Consider the following 26,836-nt stretch of genomic DNA (forward strand, 5'->3'; position numbering starts at 1 on the left):
CATTGATTCTATTTACTATTAAGTTTCAAATGTGCAACTTAGTTCGCAGTGTGAACATTTGGTTGTTTTGTTTTAACCATGTAAATTATTCACTGGTATTTTTTGTTCTGGTTTTGTAATATAGCAATTTTAATCAAACAAGTAATTTTCAAAGTTATTAAAATATAAGTGTGTATTTTATGGTTTCATTTATTTACCATTTTGTAAATTATATATCCAGTTTTCTCATTAGAACAAACACACCACAAGGTTATATTTCCAAAATCTGGCAAATTTAACACCCATTTCTATAACTACTGAGTTTGCTGTAGAGATTACTACAAATGACAACAACCACAATCACTAAATTCTACTGAATAGGCAGCGTCATAAATGTAGTAAGTAAAAAAAGAGGAATTCAACACCTCTAAATGGGGAGTCATTTATAAAGCCTGACTAGGTAAATATCTAATTTTTAAATATGAGAAACTGAAAGATTCACCATTACTTTTAGGAAATGCATTTTGCATCTCAAAGTCATGTCAAAAATTCAATCTCCAGTCTCTATTATAATAAATTGCCTGCTTAGATTTGGATTTTCTGGGGAAATGTCAGTGTAGGTCAGTCTATGTGACATTATATGGCACTACTTTTGTTGCAAATCATCTTCAGTGAAGAGTTACAGTGGTTGGCTAACTCTGCCATGTCTAACATCTCCATCCACAAACATTTTCTTCATCATGCTATAACTCCTGCTGATGGTACTACCGGACAAGTTAGAATGAAATCTGGCTTAATAGGTCATATATTTTTATTTTAGTTAATGCAGTGGTATTCACTGAAATATAGTCACACAAGGCTGAAGAGTTTCTGTAACAGCAGAAGTTTACTTCACCAAAGGACAATGAAAAACAAAGCTATCTAAATATAGAACAGTTTTAAATATCTTAAAAACAAAGCAAAATGAAGTCTAATCCTGTTTCCCAATACTATCCATTGCAGAGATTGAAATCCAGAGAAATTATCCTTCCACCCTAAATCTTTAAGTTTGACTTAACTGACAGTCCATTCCTTTCCTGTGATCTGCGAAGTCATACAAATAGTCATAAAACTGAGAGCTTAGAAGTTCTCAGGGAGAAAGTGAGGACTGTAGATGCTAGAGGTCAGAGTTGAGAGTGTGGTGCTGGAAAAGCACAGCAGGTCAGGCAGCATCTGAGGAGCAGGAGAATCAACGTTTCGGGTATAAGCCCTTCATCAAGAATGAAGCTTGTGACTCATAAGCCTCATTCCCAATGAAGGGCTTATGCCCGAAAAGTCGACTTTCCTGCTCCTCGGATGCTGCCTGACCTGCTATACTTTTCCAGCATCACACTCTTGACTTAGAATTTCTCAGCCTTTAATAACATGCAGCTTTCTAACCAAACACTCCTGATCTGGAAGTTTCTCAAACAAAACTTTTCTGTCCAGGTCACTGCTTTCTTTAACTGTTCTGTACTCTTTTCTATGAAAGAAAACTATGTTAGCTTCTGATCCCAGTCACATCTCCTCCAAAAGCCAAAAATATTTCAATCTCTGGAGAAATGAAGCTAAAATCAATTCTCGGTTATCTGGAAACAAAATCAACCTAATGGCCTTCAATATTTACCCTGCTTGTAATAAAGCTGTACAGTAAAAACAGTCTTCCATTTACACTCCTTGAGGTACCACCTCTCTGACACAAACTATGCCTTGATGAGGTGCGAGCGACAGTCCTTGCCATAAGGCCATGTTTGACCAAGTTGTATCAAGGAGGCTTAGCCAAATTAGAAACAATAAGCATCATGGGGAAGATCTCCGCTATTTGGAATCATACCATGGGAAGATGGTTATCTCGTCACTAGAGTTCAGTCATACAAACTTCAGAATATCTCTGCTGGAGTCCCTGAGGGTAGTGTCTTAGACTGAACCATCTTCAGCTGCTTTAGCAATGACCTTTCCTCTATCATAAGGTCAAAAGCGAAAAGTTTGTCGATGGTTGCACAATGTTCAGCACCATTCGTGATTCCTCAGATACTGAAGCAGTCCATGTTCAAATGTCAACAAGATCTGGACAACATGCAGGCATGGGTTGAAAAGTGAAAAGTAACATTTGCACCACACAAATGCCAGAGAATAACCATTTCCAATTAGAGACAATCTAATCATCACACGTGACATTCAATGTTGTCACTATCACCCAGTCGCCACGCTCAACATCCTGGGGATTATCCCTGTCCAGAAACTGAACTGGACTCATCATCAAAATAAACTGGTTAGAAGGACAGATAAGAGGCTAGGAGAACGGCAGCGAATAATTCACCTCCCAACTCCTCAAAGCCTATCCACTACCTACAAGGCACAAATCAGGAGTGTGATGGAATACTCCCCACTTGCCAGGATGAACAACAACCGTAACAACACTTAAAATGTTTGACACTGTCCAGGACAAAGAAGCCTGCTTGATCCACAAATATTTAGTCACTGCACCACTCAGTACTAATATCTATAAGATGCACTATAGAAATTTACCAAAGACTTTTAGATATCACCTTCCAAACCCACAATCATACCATCCAGAAGGGCAACAGATACATGGGAACACCATCATCTTCACTTCCCCTCCAACCCACTCAACATCGTAACTTGGAAATATATTGCTGTTCCTTCATTGTTGCTGGGTCAAAATCATGGAATCCATGATTTGGCACTGTTGGTCTACCTGCAATACATGAACTGCAGCTGTTCAGGAAGACAGTTCACCTTCATTTTAGCCACAACAACTAGGAACGGACAATAACTGCTGACCCAGCCAGTGAAGACCTACATCCCATGAGTAAATGAAAAAAAAACTGGTTGAGATCACAGTTCTGGAAGAATTGTTTCAACATTTTTTTTCAAACTCTCCACAAAGTAACACATATGTCACTATTTAAAAATCAAGTTGTAAAATTATTGATATTACAAATCTTCATCACAATACTGTATGTCAAATTTAAAGCAAATTATTTGATGTATTTGTATTTATACTATGTATAATCATTTCTATGTGTTGCTTATTTAAATATGACTTTTTAATATCTATTTTAAATAGAAATTATTGATGATTTGTACATATCACACTTGAACAAGACAATCTTCTCCATCCTGAGATTGTGCCTCTACCTTTCTCATTGAAGACTTACCATTTTAGAGCCTCTCTTACCATCCATGAAATGTGTTCAATTGAGAAGATCAGGAAATTGGCACAATGATAGCTTGAAGGCTGATATTATGGTATTCAATACAGAAGAACAGCTGATAACTCGGCAGCACAAAATCAATGTTGCAAGCTTTTAAATTTTTTTTTTTAAATTAGATTACTTTACAGTGTGGAAACAGGCCCTTCGGCCTAACAAGTCCACACCGACCCGCCGAAGCGCAAACCACCCATACCCCTACATTTACCCCTTACCTAACATTACGGACAATTTAACATGGCCAATTCACCTAACCTGCACATCTTTGTGACTGTGGGAGGAAACCGGAGCTCCCGGAGGAAACCCACGCAGACACGGGGAGAATGTGCAAACTCCACACAGTCAGTCGCCTGAGACGGGAATAGAACCCGGGTCTCTGGCGCTGCGAGGCAGCAGTGCTAACCACTGTGCCACCGTGCCGCCCACAAAGCTTGTATATCTTCTTTTGGGAGATAGGTGGTGATTTATCTTAAATACACAATTTTCATCATATGAAGTCAACAGCTATATTTTCATTGTGTCATGCATCTAACAGGATAGAAAGACTATTAGATGGATCATGACTCTTTTCTTACCTAGCAATATTTATGTTTTTAGGTACTGAAGATCCTCTTCTTTTATCTTCAAGAGCAGGAAATCAGAACCAACAGAAAACTATGGAAATACTGTCATCAAATATACTCTAAACTATACTTTAAGGTGAATAAAAGAAGAAGAATCAAATTTCCCACAACAGATATCAAGGAAAGAATTTTAAAAAAGCATTGGGTATTTAAGAACTTAAACCCTTATTCTCTCAATGCATCTTCTCATCATTGCCACTAAAGCATACCTTTGTGTTAATCAGTACATGGCTTCTCCTTTATAGTACTGTATTATACTTCCAGCTATTGTACTGATTGTAAACTCTACTCCTAGTAATAATTTATATTAGTGAAAACATTACCACTTAATTAAAAATTCCAAAGGTATATCTTATCAATAATATTCATCTTCTGAATGAAAATCTCATCCATGCTATGCCCTTGTATCCACTCAAGATATTACAAATCATATCTTTTCACATTCAATTTGGCACTGAGTACTTGGTAAAGGGAATGATAAGCTGTTTGAATGTTCTAATGCCAATCCAGAAGCTTAATTCCATGATGACCTCAAGACAATACATTAGCTCAAAACATATGGCAGAATTCAGAATACATGAATTTTCCGAACATTTGTTTTAGCAAAACTGTGTTGACACTAGACTCTTAGCACTATGCAACAGTTCAGAATTAACTTCTGTTGGTCGAGTTTGGTCTCCTGTTTCTCACAAGCATCAGTAAATTTATTGATGATGACATGATCATACCTCATAATGGATACAGATTCATGACCACTAGGAATTACAGAATAGTTTGAATATTACATAAATAATCCCTCATTGATATATTTCTCACGGAATTACTTACCTTATAGAGAATATTCAATTGCTGAGCATTTCTTTTCTTTAAACATATGAACCAGTTTCTTTAAAATTAAATTATAAATATATTTAAGCAAAACAAAATATTTGCACTTCAATCTGGTAGAATGGCCATCCAAATCATTTGAAGGGGGAACTCATTGCAATGTTCACCAAGTTAGCTTTCCATTCTCTGTGAATTGTAGCCTATCCAAAATTCTTTTTATATGCTGCTTCCAAATAACTGTTAATATTATGACATGAATGTGTCCACCTCTTCTGTTACCTCTTCCAATGCTGCAGAAAACAACACCTTCCAAAATCACCATTCCTCTGATCTCGATCTATCAAGTTCCTTACTGCTCTATCATGGCACATGCTCCTATAATCCCTACCCATCATCACAAGTTTTGTCACCATATCACTTGAAGCTGTACTTTAGGTCACATGAGACTGCATGTTCTCAAATCCCTGAATAAAAGCCTTTTCCTAACTCAACACTATCATTAAAACCTCTCCCTCTGTGTCCAAGCTTTAGGTCAGCCCTCCCAATAACATATTCTTTTGACATGGCAAGAAGTTTTGTTTTACCTTTGTGAAGTTGGAGCATTTTCTAAATGAATGGCACTACATAAATACATGGTACCTGATACCCATGACTCAGCAAAAATACACAAAGCTAGAATTTCAGTATATTTATTATATATGTAATACAATATTTTCACTTGATAAATGCATCAGATTTGAATAAGCCTGTTAACTTCATGAAGAGAAAAACAGACTGCAAACCCATTCATAAAATTATTTTTCAATTCCCAAGTTATTTATCCATTTCATCAGGTTCTCAAGGCAATTAGGAAACGGCAACAAACGCAATAATGCCCATATCTCTTGAAATAATTCTTAAACGTTACAATTTGAGTTCCTTGCTTCCAAGTGACTGAAAGCAACTCTTCAGATACTCCTCTGTCACCTCTTCTAGAGTTTCTGGCTTCCACTTCGGGGATTGATCCTTGTCGATCAGAACTGATAGGACAGAGAAAATATATTATCATAAAGAATGATATGGCAATGATTATTCTGGAATCAAAGGACTACAAATATTGTTTAAACAATAGCTTGAATACAGAGGGGAAAAATTAGGAGCACAAAAAAAAAATATACGCTTGTTACACTTTATTCTACTTACACCTCAAGTCATTTGAAGCCATATACTCTTCTGATTGTCTTTCTTTATGTTCAGTCAATTCATTAGTCACTACCTTGGTCACAAAATGATCATCTGATAGCCCTAGCCAACAGTAGTGATGACTAATAATTCAATATCTGTGAGGAAACTATATCTCATTGGCATTCTCTGAGTATCTCAATGATTATTGATCCTGCGCTTCTGTCATATAGTTCTGACTACACTCATACACTCTCTATTATATATTTATACCACACTACTGAGAATAAAATATGCAGTCAAAGTTCATTCTCACCCAGAAATGTACTACCGCAGAGATTGAATATGTTGCAAACCAAAAATGGCTTCTACACTGAAAAAGGTTGCACTGATCTTGCTTATGTTGCTCTTTTATACCTCTTGATCAGAAGTTTGATGCTGGGAGTTTAAGAGTGCTAATTCTCACCAGTATTTTTCCTGTCTCAACTCAACCAGAACTAGCTTAACACAGCAATTGACTGAAAAACGTTCTTTTTATTTATTAAGTTAAATGCTAAATTTCTTAACAGTGTTGATTTTTGTCCTTTTATTAATTGATAGTCCATGTCAATTTCATCAGAATTGTTAATTTATTACAAAAGAATAGTTTTGTTTTTCTCTCTTATAAAACAGCAATATATTTTGCTGCACTTTGTAGAATTTATTTAGTACAATGTAAGGCCCTTCATAAAGAACATCAAATTTCCATTGGACATGTATCTATGAACATTCTGCACTACGAGATTTAAAATAGATTAATTGAAAGCTCCTGGTTAAGACTTACAATTTGGGTGAAAATGTGTAAAGCAATAATCTTTCCTTGTAATCCACTGTAGATTAGCTACCATCAGATTCAATCTGTCATTGTCGAATTATCTTCCTTTCTGTTTTTTTAGCACTATAAAATATTCTGCAAAAATCCTGTGAATTTATACACTCTCTATGCGTAATGCAATTTGCTTAAGTATTGAAACTTCAGGCAAAGTCCAGGAAGCAATGCAAATACTATTACTATGTAGGCCTGGTAGACAAATCATGCATAAATGAAACACAGGAGCATAAACATGTTCCTTAAGTCTGCGGGTAAGTGGAGTTGAAATGCCCATCAGCCATGATTAAATGGCGGATTGGACTCGATGGGTCGAATGGCCTTACTTCCACTCCTATGTCTTATGGTCTTATAGTTTCATCATTTAATTATGTCATGGCTGATTTGTATCTTAACCTTTGGTCTCTAACCCTTAACATGATTGCCTAACAAAAGTCTCTTAATCTTGGCTTAGGCTAGATCAGTTGAAAATTTCAAAGCGGAACTCCAGATTTCCACTACCCTTTGTGACCTTTCTGATGTCATCCCTGAATAGCCTACTCAAATTTTAAGATTCTGCCTAATGTTTTGGACCTCACCAGACAAAATAGTTTATCTCTATCGACCATATCAATTCCTTCAATAATTTTATAGATCTCAATTAGATTATTCTTTTAATCTTCTATATTCAAGTGAATATCTGGGTTTGGGTTGACAAATGGAAAGTAATGTCGATGCCATTGAAATGCATGACTTTATCCAAAAAGAAAGAATCTAACCATTACCCCTTGACATTCAATGGCATTATCATCACTCAATTGCCCTTTATCAATATCCTGGGGTTATGATTGACCAGAACCTGACTAGCCTAGCCATATAAATGCAGTGGATACAAACAGGTTAGAGACTGGTAATCCTGCAGAGTAACACACCACTTGACCCCTTAAAGTCTGTTCACCATTTACAAAGCTCAAGGGAGGAGTGTTTTCGGAATACACCCTGTTTGCCTGGATGAATGCAGCACCAACAACACTTAAGAAGCTTGACAATATCCAAGATTAAACAGCTACTTCACTGGCACCAAATCTAAACATTTAGTCTCTCCACCACTTATGCTTATTAGGTGCAGTGAGGGACACTGCACGAATTCACTAAGTCTCTTTAGTCAACAACTTCCAAGCTAATGGCCAAGGCCACAGACAGCCTACACATGGGAATACCACCAACCTGCAAATTCCCTTACAAGGCACATCCATGCATGATTAAAAGCGGAGGAAAAATTTAATAATTTCCCTTTGACATTCTATGGCATTATCATGATGAATCCCCCCCTAACAATATCCTGGAGGTTACTATTGCCCAGAATTTGAACTGGCTCAACCATATAAATGTGTCCACAAGAGCTGGTCAGAGGCTGTGAATTCTGTAGCACATAACTTAGGTCATGTTTATGCAGTGCCTGTCCATTATCACCAAGGTAGAAGCCAAGATTGTGATGAAATGCATCCCACTTGCCTGGATGAGTGCAACTCCAAAAATACATGTCATCAGGTCAAACATAGTTTGACACCATTCATGACACCACAGTCTGCTTGACTGGCATCCCATCACTTTCAACCTATAGTCCTTCACCACCGATGCACAGTGACAGCATAGTGTACCATCTATACCATGCAATAATGCATCCAGACTCTTTCAACAGTACCTTCTAAATCTGGGACCTTTACCACCTAGAAGGACAAGAGAAACAGGTATGTGGGAATATCTGCGATTGCAAGATCCCCTCCATGCCTCACATTATCCTTGTGAATTTATCATTGTTCCTTCACTGTCACGAGATTAAAATCCTGGAACTCTTTTCCAAACAGCTCTATGGTTACTCCTACACACCAAGGTCTGCAGAGGTTCAAGGAGGCAGCTCAGCACCAACTTCTTCATTTACTTCTCAGCATGTGGCAATAACTGCTTGACCAGCCAGCAGCATCCATATCCCAGAAACAAACTGAAGATGTAGAGTAGAGACCCACATTGAAAGGTATGGAAAGTGGAATTGAGGCTGAGATGAGATCGGCTAGGATTGTATTAAATGATGGAGCAGGGTCAAGGGGCTGAGCTGCCTACTCCTGTTCCTAGTTATGTTCTGATATTGACCAACATGTTCTGGAGACTCACAACTCACGGCATATCTTTTAACATTTGAACTTAACAGCTGATATGAACATTAATAATGCCATGCATCATCAAACTGCTGTTACTTTTCCAGCAAAATCTAAGCCTGGCTAATGGAATGTAAGAGTTGGGAGTTTAAAGAACAACAACTAACTTCAGGGTTTAAAAAGCAATTAATTACAGATATTATTCAAGTGATTTGTCAGATCATTCAAATCATTTGATCAGATTTTCCTGCTATTACACCTGCTCTTTCAATCTTTTTACTGAAAGGAAATCTCCCCTACTAAAACCCATTCCTCATCTATTCTGTTTTAAACTGCAGTGTACTACAATTAGGGCAGAATTTTATTCTTTCATCATATCGCATCCGAATGACATCTGATAGGTGAAATAAATTTGCAATGTTGGCAATTACAGCTGTAAATATGTAGAAATATGAGAGAATAAAGGTTATAAGAACAAGTGTTACCGAATGAAAAAAATTAACTCTGGGGAACACTAGTGGGATTATTTTTGGAACATGACTCATCAGATTTGAGTAATGTAAGTTATCAATTGGTTTTTGGCTTAATGCCCAAGTACTCAGTTGTTTCAATCTGAATCATAAAAGAAACACAAATTCAAGAGACTCAAAAGATATAATTTATAAAATATCAGATACAAAACAATATTGTTTAAAGATCAGTAAATACTATAAATGACTGGATCATAAACTCCTAAGTAATACAATCAATTTTGAACTTCAAATTTCCCAAACTTTTATTTGTGTATTGTGACACAATTTGTGCTGTCTGATTAGTTACATAGGCATTACCCAAATCCAATGGACAATTACTTGGTAAATATGATCTTCCCTAAAGTCAGAAGTGGAGATGTTCACTGATGATTATACAATGTTGAGCACCATTTGCAACAGTGAAACTGATAATCAATCATTTTTTGCTCATATGTAGCAAGACCGGCCACAATCCAGGCTTGGATTGACAAATGGCAGGTAACATTCACAGTAAATAATTGTGCTGCAGGTAACTCATATCCCGACTCCCCAGTGCTTGTTTGTCATGCACAAAACATAAACCGGGAATATGATGGAATATTCTTCACACCAGCTCCAACAATATTCAAGAAGCTTGACACCATTCAGGACAAAATAGTCCACTTCATTTGTAAACCATCTCCACCTTTAGCATTTAGTCCCTTCATCACTAATAAACAGTAGCGGAAGTGTGAAGCATCTAAGTGATGCACTGAAGTAACTCAACAAAGTTCCATCAATAGCACTTTCCAAATATGCGAATTTTACCACCCAGTAGAGCAAGAACAGCAGACACATGCAAACAGGATCACCTGCAATTAAGTCCTCCTCCAGCCCACATTAGCTTCCATCCTGATCTGGAACAATTTCATCATTCCATCACTGTCATTGGGCCTAAATCCATGAACTCCCCTCCAGACAGCATGACGGGTGCTCTTACACCCCAAGGACTGGAGCAGTTCAAGAAGGGAGTTCAACGTCACTTTCTCCAGGGCAATTAGTGATGTGCAATAAATGCTTGTCTACCTAATGATGCTTACAGTATTCCATGAACAAATTTTAAAAATTACATAGGGAAGGTAAGCAAATAACAAACCAGATATGATCAGTTACCAAGAGCATCCAGTCAATGTGCTCTGAAATAGTTCAAATAGAAATTGTCTTTTTAAAAATATAAAGCCTTTTGAGATTTAAACAAAGAACAATGCTCCACTCCTCAATTACCTTTTCAGTTCTACACAAGTTAAAGGCTCTGCCGCATTTGTCCTAAGTGGCCAAACTTTTGACTTAAAAACTCAGGATGTTTTAGCATGGCTGTTGATTGGTGATCCAATCCTTCTGCATCTCAAAAGGGATATCTGAATAGCAATCAGTATTTGTTAATCTTTTCCTCTTACCCTTAGAGTCAGCTATGATTCCATTAGTTGCACTCTTACTGATGAAGGGCTTATGCTTGAAACTTCTCCTGCTCCTCAGATGAGCTGTTGTGCTTTTTCCGGCACCACACTTTTCAACTCTTATTGAGTCAGAAGGTTAAGGGTTCTGACATCAGGATTTGAGCAGAAATACAATAGTGAAAGCTGCCATACTAATGCACTACAGATGTGATGCTGTGCTGTGAAAAGTGCCAACATTTGGACAAGACAAAACCTGAGGTCCACCTGCTCTCTCTCAGGTGGATACAGGAGATCCAATGGTATTACTTTGAGAAGGAGCAGGGAACTGTCCTCTATTTTGTGGCTAAAATTCATCCCTCAACCAACATCATAAAATCAGGTTATCTGATTAATATCACAATATTGCTTGTGGGGGCTGGTGTGTGCAGACTGGCTGCCCCATTTCTTACAGTGGTTGCACCTCAAACATACTCATTGACTGGAAAGTGCTTTGAGGTGTTCTGTGATCACGAAAGATGCTACATAATTGCAACTGTATTTCCACTCGCCCCTACCCCCACCCCCTTCCCAAACCAGAGAATAGAGGACAGTTGTGGTACCCGAATACTGGCAGCTGAGGTCAGCTGAGTCTTTAGGGAGCAGCGACTGAGTCTGAGGACCTGCTGATTTATCTAATCTAATAAATATCTAACAGCACATATCTGTTCAGCCACCAAGACAGACCTTGCTTAGGTACAGAGTTAACTTCTTTTTGAAAACCTTATAATGGATTATAAGCTTACCTGCACGCACACCTTCATAAAAATCATGGCCTCTCTGAAAGGGATAAATTGCAAAGTATGAACACTGTGTATTACATGTAAAAGCTTTTTTCATCTCATTTGATGATTATATGGGAGTACCCCAAAGTTTACATCCCAAAAAATATCTGAGGAAACAGTTAATGTCAATGTGATAAAGATAAACATTAAATGCACCTATGCCTCATTCTAATACTGCATAACTTAACTCTCAAGATTATTAATAATACCTCAAATATCAGGAAAGATTGCTTGCAAAGTAATGCTTAAGTATTGCACTTTATAAAGGACACAATTGGACATGTGGCTACAAGTCTATGTTACAAGGTTGCTTTGTTTCCAACAAAGATGTCTTATTTTCATCTAATATAATACTGAACAAAAACTATATGCTTGTCAGGCTCAATTGCAATTAAGCAGATTCTACTCCAGCATTTAGTAATACAATTTATCAGCATGTAGCAGGCACTTGCAATGTCATGCAAAAAAAATCAACAAATTTATTGTTTAATTGTCCTTTAACAAGAGGTTCTGTTTGTATCTCTGACATGATCTTACCATACAAGATTGGCTAATTCTGTATTCCATAACTAAAACTTCTGCCAGATTCTTTGTGGCTCCCTCTTGAAGCTGTTGAAAAGTAATCTTCATAGACGTGGGAGACATTTTCTTCAATGTCTATACAAAAAATTAAAAGCATGAAATATAGGGTGTCTGCTAAAAGATGATTATTGCATTTTTTTGGAAGAAATGACAACAGCAAAGATTGTAATGCGAAATAATATTTTAAGACAAGACCTTTTCATGTCACACTTCATACACCATACTGAAAACAAGATGAAATACTGGATAATTATGAGCACCTATAGAACCAAACTAATCCTAACTTCTCATTATGATACAAGCTATGTTCAAGATTAGTAAACAAGTGTCAACAATTTAGTGTAGTTTATCACTACTGAACATGTCCTGGTTAATTGGGGGACACTACAGAGCAACTAATCAAATTTGATCCTTTTCTTGTCCAGGGCTGCTGAGGTCAACTATAATATTACCTCTGCTTTCTGCTTTCACTTAACCACAGACCAATGATTAAGTGTGTGACTGAACCGAACTACTGTGCAATTCCTAAGAAAGGAAAAGTTACTTATCCACCAGCAACCTCAGTTTATTAGGAGGTGGTAGGAAAGAAGTAACGGGCTACCAATACACATGTCCAGGCTAATGCTTTGCCAATGTAGTTTCCAATCCTACCACAGTAGCTAGGGGAATTTAAATTCTATTAATTAATGAACTTAGAATTAAATAGCTAGTCACAGTAATAGTGACCATGAAACTACTGTCAAAACTAATTAAGTAATGTCCCTCAGGGATGGTCTTACCAAGGTAAAAGTGAGGACTGCAGATGCTGGAGATCAGTCAAAATTGGAGTGATGCTGGAAAAGCACAGCAGGTCAGGCAGCATCTGAGGAGCAGGAAAATCGATGTTTCGGGCAAAAGCCCTTCATCAGGACTGATTCCAGCACCACTCTAATCTTGACGGTGATCTTATCAAGGTTGAACCTAGATGTGGAACTGGATGCACAACAACATAGTCCCTCTGAAATGCTTTAGTTAGCCACTCAGTTATATCAAACTGCTACAAACTTAAAAAGAAATAAAACCAGACAGACCATCCCACAATGCCTGGGCACTGGAAACAACAATGGCACACCCAGCCCTTCTGACCACACATAGAGTTCCTTACTAATATCTGGGAGTTTGAGTCAACTTTGGGAGAGCTATCCCCCAGACTGATCGACACCTGACTCAGTCATGGTCACTGAATCATAACTGACAACTAATTTCTGAGAAACCATCATCACCATCCCTAGGTCGGTCCTGCCAGTGGGACAGAGCAGAGGTGATGGCATAGGAGCATTCAATTGAAAGACAGTTGCCCTAGGAGCTATCAACATTAACTCTGCACCCATGAAGTTTCATGGCATCTGATCAAGGAACCTCCTGCTGATTACCACCTCATGTCAGTTTCAACCAATTTATTTAATGTGATGACAGGGAACAGTTGAAAGCACTATAAAAGGATTCTGAAACATTTCAGCACTTCTACACTGAAGACATATGCTGCAGAACTAATCATGTCACTTGCCAAGCTGTTCCAGTACAGCTGCAACACTCCCATCGAACTGAGAGAGTGGAAAATTGCTCATGCATGCCATGCCATTAAAATCAGGGCAAATCCAAGCTGGCCAATAACTGCCAAATCAGCCTACACTCAATGATCAGCAATCATCAAAAGTTGTTATTGACACTGCTTTCAGTCAGCATGTACACAGCAATAATGCGCTAAAAGACACTTGGTCTGGATTCCCCATCTCATTACAGTAGACTTGGTCTAAACATGACAAAATTTGATACGTTTCTGGAGACGAACAGCAGCAAGGCATATAGAGATCACAAGGAAAATGGCATTGAGGTAGATGATCAGTTATGATTTAAATGAATGGCAGAGCAGAGCTGATGGGTTGACTGACTTCCCCCTGTTCCTATAATTGATATGTACTAAGGTAACTAAGTCATGAAAAGTATAGGATTCTTACTGAACTCTCTCCAAAATCAGTAATGCTTCTTATATTTTAATGTCACAATATACAAAGAAACAATTATTGAATGCTTTAAGTTCCGATCCAGAAATGAATGTTTATCTCCAGAGGATTGCCCAGTGTAATGGTAGGCCATCTGAGTGAATGCATTATAGCTTAATATTAGTTTTAAATTACAAGAGAATTGATATACAGCTGTGGCTTTTACTAACTGTATACAATGTTCAAATTCTGTCCATCTAAAGTAACATACCTCTAAATTTTGAAGTGCAAATGGACTACCGTCTTCCATCAGATTTTGTAGAATTTCTTCAACACTGTTGGTTTTAAAAAGTCTGGAAAACATAAGCAGGTAAAAAGTCCATATTGTAATGGACCAATGATCTGAAAAAAACTATAATAGCGAGTTGTTTTGATACCTAAAGTTTTAAAGGTTACTGTAGATAATCTTTGGAAACTATGAAGCCCTATTTCTACATGATTAATTAACATAACTGAATATTTCTTCACAAAATCAGCTAAAAAATTATATCTACAATAAACACATACAGTGAATGCCCACTAGAAGTATAGAGAGCGGGCAGAATATGATGTCAAACAATATGCAACATAAGCTGTGCTGCCATTTTTCAGCTGGGCACTTAACTATAGCTTTCTCTTAAACTCACACAGCTAAACACATGCTAAGCAGCACGAAGAACCATTCAGCTCTACCACTAAAAGAGTTAATCAATTACTTATAGGTTACTTGCTGGGAGGAGGAGGCAAATTTCACTCCCTTCACTAGAGTTTAGATAATCAAGTTATTCCCTGACAAGCTGAACAGGTATGGCCTCTTGGTAATAATTCCCACTTTTTCCTCATTTTTAGTTCCTTGTGCAGCTTTATTCTCCAAATCATAATGCTGTCCAAGGGGGACTGTCTTGTGAGTATGCTCATACTAAGAAGTTGCTTGCTCATTACATGCTTCTGCATGAAATTGTTCTCTCATGAGCATACTCACAAGACTGGGTATTATTAACAAGAGGCCATACCTGTTCATACGTGTCAGGGAATAACTTGATAATCTAAACTCTAGTGAAGGAGTGAAATTTGCCTCCTCCTCAGATGTATCTAGAACTTCAGAACTGGATAAGGGACTTCATTACTCGTGACAACTGCCATAAACGTTTAATATACCTGGTTACTCACAGATTGTAGCTACAGACATTCGCAACAGCTTCTGGTTCGCCATCTGCTACAACAAGAGGGAGATTGCTAAGGCGCTCTCTTCTATGAGAGCTAACTACATTTAATGTTGTTTGTCAGAGAAAGCATGCAAAGTGACCACACATATTTCCTATGAATGCAGGCTTTTCCATGATGCAGGGTTCCCAGAAATACACGCATACAACTGCACAGGTGCTATCTGACTTAAGAAAGAACAAAAAGGATTTCAACATTCACAGACCAACTGTAATGTGACCACAAGCAATGAATCATGTAGAATAATACCTAGCACCCTGGTATCAGTTATGCTGTCTTCATTCTGCAGCAGTCAACTGTGACAATTATTGGAAGCCATCACTTGAGAAATTAAAAGGTGGATAATGGATGATCCTACTGACAACATGGTTGATGACTCCAGTGTATGACAGACATTCAGTGTGCAGCATGTGATCCATGACAGACATGCAGCCACATGAGAAAAGATACAGTCACATGAAAAAAGATACAGCAGATCTCTGACATGATAAGAGAGAAAGTGAGGGCTGCAAATGCTGGAGATCAGAGCGGAAAATGTGTTGCTGGAAAAGCGCAGCAGGTCAGGCAGCATCCAAGGAGCAGGAGAATTGACGTTTCGGGCATAAGCCCTTCTTCAGGAAGAAGGGCTTATGCCCGAAACGTCGATTCTCCTGTTCCTTGGATGCTGCCTGACCTGCTGCGCTTTTCCAGCAACACATTTTCAGCTCTGACATGACAAACCAAAGTTGGCTCAAGGTAAAATTAAGATGGTAAAAAATCAGTGATAGATATTCGGGCAGATATTTCAGCACTCAACAAAGGTATATTTGAATAAGTAAGATAGACTATGAGAAAGTTGCATCTTGTGCGGCTAATGAAAATAGTTTATCGTAGAAAATTAGAATAAAAGGGATACAATACTGCAAAAATTAGTAATAGGCCAACAGATTGGGAATTTTTTTTAGAAACTAACCAAGAATGACAGTAAATAAAGACTATTAGAATGACAGTAATCACTTGCTGCTTGCAGCTATTGATGCCAAGAGATCTGCCGTTATGATATTATTACCTGTCCTCTCACTTTCCCTGCAGCTCACCTGCAACCAATCTCTGATGTCTATTATCTACCACTGCCTAGATCAACTCCTGCTCTCCATTTTGCCCTCTTAAAAAATCCCTGTAGCTTTCAGCTCCAATACAGTGGCTGAATTTCCTGGAAGGTACTTTTTAAGAGTTCTTTTTGTTCTTGCAACGTAAGTGAATAAACTAGCAGAAAAAGTTAAAAACAGGCAGAAAGAACTTGTGCAAGTATATAAAAAGGAAGAGAGTACATAAGTTAGTGTAGTCTCTTGGAGAATAAAACTGGAGAATTAGTAATGGAAAATAAAGAAATGGCAGAAGTTTTTACCAAGTATTTTGCATTTGTCCTCATGGTAGAAGACGCAAAAAGCATACTGATGTAAATAGAAGAGAATGGAAGGGCAAAAGGAAATAAAACAAAAATCACTATCATTAGAGAAAGTATATCAGGAGAATTAATGGATTTAAGGGTGAAAACACAAGGGTATGCTTTCTGGTCTCCAAGCATGTGACTATCCTATTGTCATTTGCAAAATACCAGCAGCAGTGTGATGTTGCCTTGAGTTAATTGCAGCAGAGTTGGCAGGTCTGTAGTATCAACAAGCCAGCACCACCCCACCTTATTCAATGCCCCTGCGAGCAAACATGCTGTAAGGGAAGACATGAAATTCCACACAGAGCGTCTGCAAAGAAAAAAAAATAAGTTACATGAGTAGACAAAATTATGGCTAATGGAATAAAATGTAGGAAAATGTGAGGTAATTCACTTTGATGCGAAGAGTAGAAAAGCAGAATATTATTTAAAGTGGAGAGACACTGCGGTACATTGTATGTACAAGGACACCCAGATCTCAAAGTTAATATGCAAGTATTGCAAATGATAGGAAGACAAATAGAAGGTTAACCTTGATTAGCAAGGGGGTGGAATATAAAAGAAGAGATGTCTTGCTTCACCTGTAGAGGGCATTTGTGAAATTGCAACCCAAACACTAATTTATTTTTCTGGATATTTAATAGTTCTTTTCAGTCTTGCAATATAAATGAATACACAAGCAGGAAATCTAAACCAAAAACAGACAGTAAGAGCTTCTACAGGTACATAAAAAAGAAGAGAGTAGCTAAAGTCATTGTAGTCTCTTAGAGAATTAAACTGGGGCATTAATAATGGAATATAAAGAAATGACAGTAGCTTGAAACAGTTTTTTGCATCTGTTTTCACAGTAGATGACACAAAAAACATACTTGGGCAAAAAGAAGGAAATTAGAACAATCACTATTGCTGGATATGGCATACAGTTTTGCTTTCCTTATTTCTGGCAGGGATATATTTATATTGAAGGCAGCAACAGTTCATTAAGTTGATTTCTGGAATGAAGGGATTGCATAATGAGGAAAAGTTGAACAGATTGTGTCTACAATCATTGAAGCCTGCAAGATGAACTTGAAAGACCCTCTACAGATAACAAGCAAAACTAATGTCATTTACAAAATACCGTGCAAGAACTGTAACAAACACTACATTGGACAAACAGGCAGAAAACTAGCCACCAGTATACATGAACATCAAATAGTCACAAAACGACATGACCCTCTCTCACTAGCATTCTTATATACAGATAAGGAAGAACACCACTTCGACTGGGACAACACATCCATCCGAAGACAAACCAAACAGAATTCCTAGAAGCATGTCATTCCAACCAGAACTCTATCAACAAACACATTGACTTGGATCCTAATTACCACTCCCTGAGAAAAAAAGAGCAGGAAATGACATCACCATTGGAAATTATGTCACCACAGGAAATGACATCACCAACTCAAGGAAATCCAAACTTACAAATAGACAGCAGAAAACATCAGCAGTGCTTCGTCCAGAGGCTCACTGATGATATTACCTAGGATGGTGATGAAATGTCTGAAAATGAACCTTCCAGCTCAGTGAGCAAACTGACATCCAGTGTATTCTATTTAATCACTACATTTCCCAACACTCCACCATATCTAACTTATCAGACTGTTTTTCGAACATCCAGTTTTAGATGAACAGAAAATCCTCCAAATTAAATATTGGGAAGACTGATGCCACTGTGTTTGATCCCACCACAAACCTCACCCCTCTCACTCCAATTGTCTGTGCCGCACCAGATCACTTGCAATCCTGGTTTCATACTCAATTCTAAAATGAGATTCCACATATCCAAATATCACTAAAATGGCTTATTTCAATTTCTGTGCTATTGTCTGACTCCACACAAGCCTTACATTGCTGGCCTGCTCATTCTTATCAATGTCTTAGTTACTTCTCGACTTAACTATTTCAAAGCACTCCTGTACAGCTTTCCGCAATCTAGCCTCCATAAATTCAACATCATCAAAACCTTTACTCCTTATGCCCTACCTTTCACCAAGTCTTGATCACTTATCACCCATATCTTCACAGACCTAATCTAGCTTGTGGCAAAGCAACTCAATTTTAAAATGCTCATCTTTGTTTTCAAATTCCTCCTTGATCTTGTTCCTCCCCATCATGTTAAGCTCCTCCAGCCCCACAATTCTCTAAGATGCATGCACTCATCTAATTCTGGTCTCTTTGTTGTCATGCTTTTAGTTGCTTCGTGACTGGCAGCTGTGCTTTAGCTTCCTCGGCTCGAAAACATGGAATTCCCTGTCAAAGATTACTTAAAGATACTCCCTAAAATCTTAATTGATCACGGTTTTGATCAGCTACCCCAATATTGCCTCACACGGCACAGTATCAAACTTAACTTTATAAAGCTCCTGTGATTTGTTTTGTGACATCTTATTATGTTCAAAGTACCATACAAGTATTGTTATTCTGTAGCCTGCATCATCAACATGCACATCTGAATTCTCTGTGGTGAAAGCCTACTACAACCTATGCTGTACTTGTAAACTCCTGTCCGTTGTCCCCACCAAAAAACTCTCACTCACTGCACCCCACTTGTACTCATGATGTTTCCTGTAGAACTTATCTGTAATCTGTCATAGACTCACAGACTGAAGGGTGTACAGCATGGAAACAGACCCTCCAGTCCAACTCATCTATGCCAACCACGTATCATAAACTAAACTAGTCCATTTGCCAGCATTTAGCCCATATCCCTTGTAAATCCTTGCTATTCATATAACCATCCAAATGCCTTTTAAATGCTGTTATTGTACCAGCTCCACCACTTCCTGTGGCAGTTCATTTCATACACGCACCACCATCTGCATGAAAAGGTAGCCCCTTAGGTCCCTTCTAAATCTTTCCCCTTTCCCCTGAAACCTATGCTCTCTAATTGTGGACCCACCACGCCATGGAAAAGACCTTAGCTATTCACCATATCCGTGCCCCTCATGATTTAGTAAACCTCTGTAAGGTCAACCCTTTGTGTCTGATGCACGACGGAAAACAGCCCCAGCTTATTCAGCCTCGCCCTACAGCACAGACCCTTAAACCCTGGCAACATCGTTGCAAATCTTTTCTGAACCCTTTCAAGTTTCACAACATCCTCCCTAAGAGGTATCGTTAGTAAGTTTGCAGATGACATCAAAACTGGAGGTGTTGTTGACAGCGCAGAAGGTTATCTCAGATTACAACCGGATCTTGACCAGATGGGCCAATGGGCTGAGAAGTGGCAGATGGAGTTTAATTTAGATAAATGCGAGATGCTGCATTTTGGGAAAGCAAATCTTAGCAGGACTTATACACCTTAATGGTAAGGTCCTAGGGAGTGTTGCTGAACAAAGAGACATTGGAGTGCAGGTTCATAGCTCCTTGAAAGAGGAATCGCAGGTAGATAGGATAGTGAAGAAGGCATTTGGTATGCTTTCCTTTATTGGTCAGAGTATTGAGTACAGGAGTTGGGAGGTCATGTTGTGGCTGTACAAGACATTGGTTAGGCCACTGTTGGAATATTGCAATTCGGGTTTCCTTCCTATCGGAAAGATGTTGTGAAACTTGAAAGGGTTCAGAAAAGATTTACAAGGATGTTGCCAGAGTTGGAGGATTTGAGCTATAGGAAGATGCTGAACAGGCTGGGGCTGTTTTCCCTGGAGGCATCAGAGGCTGAGGGGTGACCTTATACAGGCTTACAAAATCATGAGAGGCATGGATAGGATAAATAGACAAAGTCTTTTCTCTGGGGTCGGGGAGTCCAGAACTAGAGGGCATAGGTTTAGGATGAGAGGGAAAAGATATAAAAGAGATCTAAGGGGCAACGTTTTCACACAGAGGGTGGTATGTGTATGGAATGAGCTGCCAGAGGAAGTGGTGGAGGCTAGTACAATTACAACTTTTAAGAAGCATTTGGATGGGTATATGAATAGGAAGGGTTTGGAGGGATATGGGCCATGTGCTGACAGATGGAACTAGATTAGGTTGGGATATCTGGTCAGCATGGATGGGTTGGACCGAAGGGTCTGTTTCCGTGCTGTACATCTCTATGACTCTATAGCAGGGAGACCAGAATTGCATGCAGCTCCAAATGTGGCGTAACCAATGTCCTCCCTACATAACCTCCCAACTCCTATACTCAATGCACCGACCAACAAAGGCAAGCACACAAAACGTCTTCTTCACTACCCTTTTTACCTGTGACTCCACTTTCAAGGAACTATGAACTTGCACTCTAAGGTTTCTTTGTTCAGCAATACGCGCCAGGACTTGACCATTAAGTGTGTAAGTCCTGCTCTGATTTGCTTTTCAAAAATGCAGCACCTCACATTTATCTAAATTAAATTTCACCTGCCACTCCTCGGCCTATTGGCCCATCCAATAAAGATCCTATTGCAATCTGAGGTAACCTTCTTCAAAGGCCACTACACCTCCAATTTTGGTGTCATCTGCAAATCTACTAACTGAACCTCTTATGTTCACATACAAATAATTTATAGATATATGAAGAAAAGTAGTGGACCCAGCACCAATCCTTACGGCACACTGCTGGTCATAGGTCTTCAGTCTGAAAAACAACACACCACCACCCCCCTCTGTCTTCTACCTTTGAGCCAGTTCTGGGTCCAAATGGCGAGTTCTCCCTGTATTCCATGTGATCTAACCAGTCTACCATGAGGAACCTTGTTAAAAGTCCACATAGATCCTATCTACCACTCTGCCATCATCAATCCTCTAAGATATGCACTTTGCTCATATTTAAGCTTTTGGCTGAGTGTGAGAAATAAAGTGATGATGTCTTCTTGATTTTCCTTTATTGGCTGGCCAGTCTGTATTATCTTACATATACAAAAAGGTTGTGGGCAAAGAAATATAACAGGTGCACACTTACATAGGTGCAGTTTGCTAATCAGCAGAGAGTGAGAGACAAAAGGAAAGGGAGGTAGAGGCGCACAATCAGATATGAGGGTACCATCAGACCAAACAGTTTCAACCCCTTTACTGAAGTCGTGATATCCCAATAATAGCCTGTGTCATAACCTCCATGGGGTTTAGCCAATGCAGTGTGCCTATACTCCTCTGGTTTGCTCCTTCTGACTTCAGTCGTATACCACCTAGTCCTGCAAGAGAGAGGGAAGTATGCCAGTGAATGCAGTGCTATCTGCTTGTCTGATGTAGCTGTTACAGAATCCCTACAATGTGGAAGCACACCATTCAGCCCATGGCATCCACAGTGACCCTCCAAAGAGCATCCCACCCAGACCCAGACCCACAACTCTCATCTTCTCCCTGTAACCCTACATTTCCCATGACTAACCAACCTAACCTACCCATCCCTGGACACTGTAAGCAATTTAACATGGCCAATTCACCTAACCCACACAGCTTTGGACTGTGGCAGGAATCCAGAGCACCCAGACGAAACTCACGCAGTCACAGGGAGAATGTGCAAACTCTACACAGCCAGTTTCCCAAGGCTGGAATCAAACCTGGGATCCTGCTAACCACTGAGCCACCTTGTCTCGCCTGTCATGATTGAATATTTGGCAGTGTATAAAATCTGTGGGTTACAGAAGTGAAACTCGCAACAACACTCAGTGAAATATAGCATATGACAGGAAAACAAGTATGATGTTGGGCACGTGGCGTCTCTGATTTGAATTATTTCATTGATTTGAGCAGTAGCTGGTTTGAGTAGCTGAGGTTACTGATACAGATTTTAGGATATGATATTTGAAGGTACATACATTTACCTTGACTACAATGTGAGGTCACTTATCTTGTTGCAGTTTTGCATCTATGTGCTTGGGGCTTGACCCTTGGCATTAATCTCTCTCCTTGCATTGCCTTTTCAGCACGTGCCTGGCCTCCTGCAGTCACAAGGGAAACTCTCCTACTTTCCAGCTGCATCACCAAGGCCTCCAGTGCTTTATCTGAAAACCTTGGATCCTGTGCTCTTCCACATTATTTCATTTTTCACTGTTTCCCAGATCAGATTCATTTCCTTTAACACTGACACGACCTCCTCCAGACTCAGTGCATCTCTCCATTAAGCAGTCCAGGCTTGCTTTTAGTGTTGTTACCAAGTTCAATTTTGAGCCACTGCATGCAGTCAAGGATTACTGTGAATTGTGTCGATTATGAGCATCATTCAAAACAAGCAGTCATTTAAAGGTCAGCATGTTACCCACATTATAGGGAATAGGCATGGGTTAATCATGTTTGATCAAAACTTTCATGTTGAGCTATTATGCTGTGGATCATTGCAATTGGCTTCACTATGATTTTAATTGGGCAAATTTATTTTAAAGTGAAACACTAAGCTCAGCATTGCATGGAATTTTTAAAAAGTTAACCTGATCAGCATTGCATGGAATTTTTAAAAAGTTAACCTGATGGTTTTGCAATTAGAAATAGTTTAAAAATATTTTGAATATAAGAAAGATCGATGATTAAGCTGTAAAAGTTGGGTACTTACATTCCAAGCTTTCAGGGTTTAAATTGTACTCTTCATTGGTTTTGCAAAGAAGAACTTGCCCTTCCCACAAGGAACTTTGATTTTTCCCATCCTTGATGAATGGAATGAGGCCAAATATAATGCCTCCACAGATGCTCCAGCCAAGAACAGCAAATTCAAGTGAGACCAGGGATTTAACTAAGAAATTTCTGATCTGGATGTTTCGTGTAACAATTCAAAGTGCCTTTATTGTAATTAGATTATCAAGATAGCGTTGCTACATTGATTATCTAAATCACTGGTCATCCTAGTTTTCAAAGAAGGTCACTGCAGCAACCTGCGAGTTACTGAAAAGCTTTATCCTTCAAGTGAAAAGAGAAAACTCCTGCCGTACAAAAGGACACATTTCATTACGAAGTTACCAAGAAGCATCGAGATTAGGCATGAAAAGATCTACAACTGAGTTCTACGGTATTTCATAGGTTAAAAAGATATAGCTGAAAAATGTGTACAATGAACCAACATTAAATTGTGTTGTGTGATCCTGTACTGCCATACCAATAGAAAGAAAAAACATTACTGCTTATAAATTCTTACATTCATCAGCACTTAAATTGAGTAAACAGTGTTTTTCTTTTTGCCGTTATCCACGAAGAAAGGCTGAAATGGAGTTGAAGACGGAAACCAAAATACTAAATTTATACTAAAAATACTACACCTTTCTCCATGTAGATAAACAAATCAAAAATTAAATAATGACAATTCTTTTCCTTAAAATTTAACATTTACCCAAAGAACACTGCATTGGAATTACTTTTATACAACATATAGATAATTGATTATATTCAGCAATCAATGATAAATATGCCAAAGTTGAATTTAAGTTTAAAAAACAATCTCTGAAGAGGTAGGATAATATAAGTCATAAACATTAGCAGTGGCACACAGTTAAGTCCAAATACAAAAATAGCATCCATTATTATAAATTACCTATTAATCTTGTCCATGTGCTCTGCCAAGACAAATTTATGATCAGCTTTGCACTGTTGGAAGGAGAAAGCAAAATTAATATCTCTGCTTCTTCAGTTTTCCCAATTACAATATTATCAAAGTCTATTGTTCATTTTTTAGGGAAAACAAAATCTGAGATGGAAAGGACCTTGGATCAGCTTCTCACTGTTGTAGTATTAGGAAAAGCTGAATCGTAGGAGTACAACTCATCACTTGTCATACAACTTAGATGCCAGAATTTCACATTATTGTCTGTCACATAAGTATTTTTTCCACAAAAGATCACATTTTCCAAACTTTCATTTGCAACAAAACAATTTCCATTTTGTGAGTCATTTTGTGATCAGAACAAATGTCACAACATTGTTCATTTCAACGGAGGGGTGGTTGCTGCCAGATTGTTACAGTCATGTGGTGAAACAAACTGACTTTGATAATTATTCTTTAAACAACTGAAAGCATTTCTCCAATTCCTCTGATACAAGGATGTGACTAGCAGAGAACACATACACTTTCATCATGACCCACAGCAATCAAGCACTCTGAAAGACTAAACAATGTCTCATTCAATCAATTAACATATTAGCATGCAGAGGGCTGCTGTTCTCTGAAATCTCACTTCAAAGTCATTGGATTATTTGGAATATATTTAGGTCAATAAATGGCTTTTGAATTATCAGGAGTAAATTGTCTTAGTTGAAATCTGGAAAGCCTGCAATTGTTAAACCACAAAGAAGAACTTATGTACAAAAATAGAACTATTTGGAATCATTAATTTTTTTATAAAATTTAATTTTGTAATATATATCTCAAACTCTTAACTCCAATTAATGTATTATAGAGTATGAAATTAATTTGTTGTATCGCAAATATTAACTACAAACTAACTACTGGCTTCAGATTTCACCATTGGAGTATTAGGTTTTCTGTTTTGAAAATGACAGTTTTATTACAGTACTTTTGTTACAAAATGCTACTTAACTTTTCCTTCATTTTTAACAGCCAGACTAATTTTCGTGTTGTAATCCTCATTTTTGTGAATGAGGAATGTAACATTTATACATTAGTCGGTTATAATAAACGTCTGTGGGTTTATTCAAGTCCAGTTTCTTATGTTTCAGAAGATAACCTAACCTTTGTCAGACCAGGTGAAATGCCCTGTTGAAGGCAAACTCACAAGTGCATTTTTCACAATCAGACCAATTTACATGTTACAATTTTTGTCAATCACGGCATAAATGGAACACAGCATGTGGAAGGCAAAATCAGGCCTACAAAAAGGTTCCAGTTCAAAAGATTTATTTTACAATATAGTTTTGTATACCAACCACAGATAATATTCTGCTTGTGAGAAAAATACAGATACAAATATTCAAACACTAACAGCTACACAAATGAAGCTAATTCAAGAAGTTTGCATTAGAATTAAAAGGTTGCCTCAGGTAGTTGTGGGCCAGTACAGATACCCAGAGTGGGGGTCAGCCTTCCAGGCCTAAAAGTTCCCACTGCCTGCCTTAGTATAAAGAGCAGCCATGGGTCTAAAGCATTTCTCATTTTTCTTTTCCCTATCCACCACTGGCCACCTGCTCCATCCAAAAAGAAAGCAGGTTACTAGATTCATTTTGCTTTTTAAACATTGGAGGCAACAACTCTTGCTTAATTACCTCTAATGTAGCCTGTGGCTCTTTTCAGGCTGGAAAGCCTCTGATTGCCATTCCAATTTCAAGAGTCCACCCGGCTGTGAAACTCATCTCCAGGCTAATTGAGGGTGCATCCCCTGAGAAGATCACAATGAGTGATTTCAGGACCCAGAAACAGTCAGACCTCTGTTTCCCATTCCAGGAGGGAAAATCCAACTCCAGACTCCTCAAACTTAGCCATGGATGACACTGCAAAAGTAACACTTGCAACAGCCAGAACTAGGATAAACCTTACTATCTTGTTCATGGGTAAAAAGTGTCACAAATTGACCCTCTGGGAAGAAAACAGCAGACAAGAATAAGATGAGAAGCAGAGCAAAGTGCTAAATCTTTACATGTGTTTTGATCACTGCACCTTGAAATGATATGAATTCAACAAATCTGCAACGTCTTCCTTTGAAGGTGATTTTAAAGACACTAAATCTTTCTCCAGGTCTGGGATCTAAAAAAGGAAATTGAATACCATCAAATTAAGAAAATGGTGATAAAATCTAATATAGGCAATAGCTTAAGTTTATAAAACTAACAAGCTCAAGCTTCAAAGCACAATTGAAACTGTATAATTATAGTGTTGTTTAGTCAGTGTCTTTTAATGATTTGAAGAATGAAAAAGATTTAACAGCAAATTTGATCTTTTTCAGTCACTTATTGATTTATAAAAGGAAAAGCTGCATTAATAAACATTCTCACCTATTGATAAGAAAGACTTAAAACTACATGAATTCAGAAATGCCAGACCAAATCCAGACAGTTGCTTAACAA

General features: G+C 38.2%; 1 protein-coding gene across 1 annotated transcript in view; it reads right to left on the reverse strand.

The window, feature by feature from the left end:
• Positions 1-5,357: 5,357 nt before the first annotated feature.
• hibch (3-hydroxyisobutyryl-CoA hydrolase) overlaps positions 5,358-26,836 on the reverse strand; it is a 123,715-nt gene continuing 102,236 nt past the window's right edge. The window contains exons 9-14 of the mRNA XM_043692857.1: positions 26,430-26,516; positions 24,354-24,406; positions 14,453-14,534; positions 12,155-12,274; positions 11,579-11,612; positions 5,358-5,703 (exon numbers count right to left, since the gene is read on the reverse strand). Of these exons, the coding sequence (XP_043548792.1) occupies positions 5,588-5,703; positions 11,579-11,612; positions 12,155-12,274; positions 14,453-14,534; positions 24,354-24,406; positions 26,430-26,516 (492 nt within the window). The 3' untranslated portion in view covers positions 5,358-5,587. The remainder of the gene's footprint in view (positions 5,704-11,578; positions 11,613-12,154; positions 12,275-14,452; positions 14,535-24,353; positions 24,407-26,429; positions 26,517-26,836) is intronic.

This window comes from Chiloscyllium plagiosum, chromosome 7 (assembly GCF_004010195.1).
Source record: "Chiloscyllium plagiosum isolate BGI_BamShark_2017 chromosome 7, ASM401019v2, whole genome shotgun sequence".
Lineage (NCBI taxonomy): Eukaryota > Metazoa > Chordata > Chondrichthyes > Orectolobiformes > Hemiscylliidae > Chiloscyllium > Chiloscyllium plagiosum.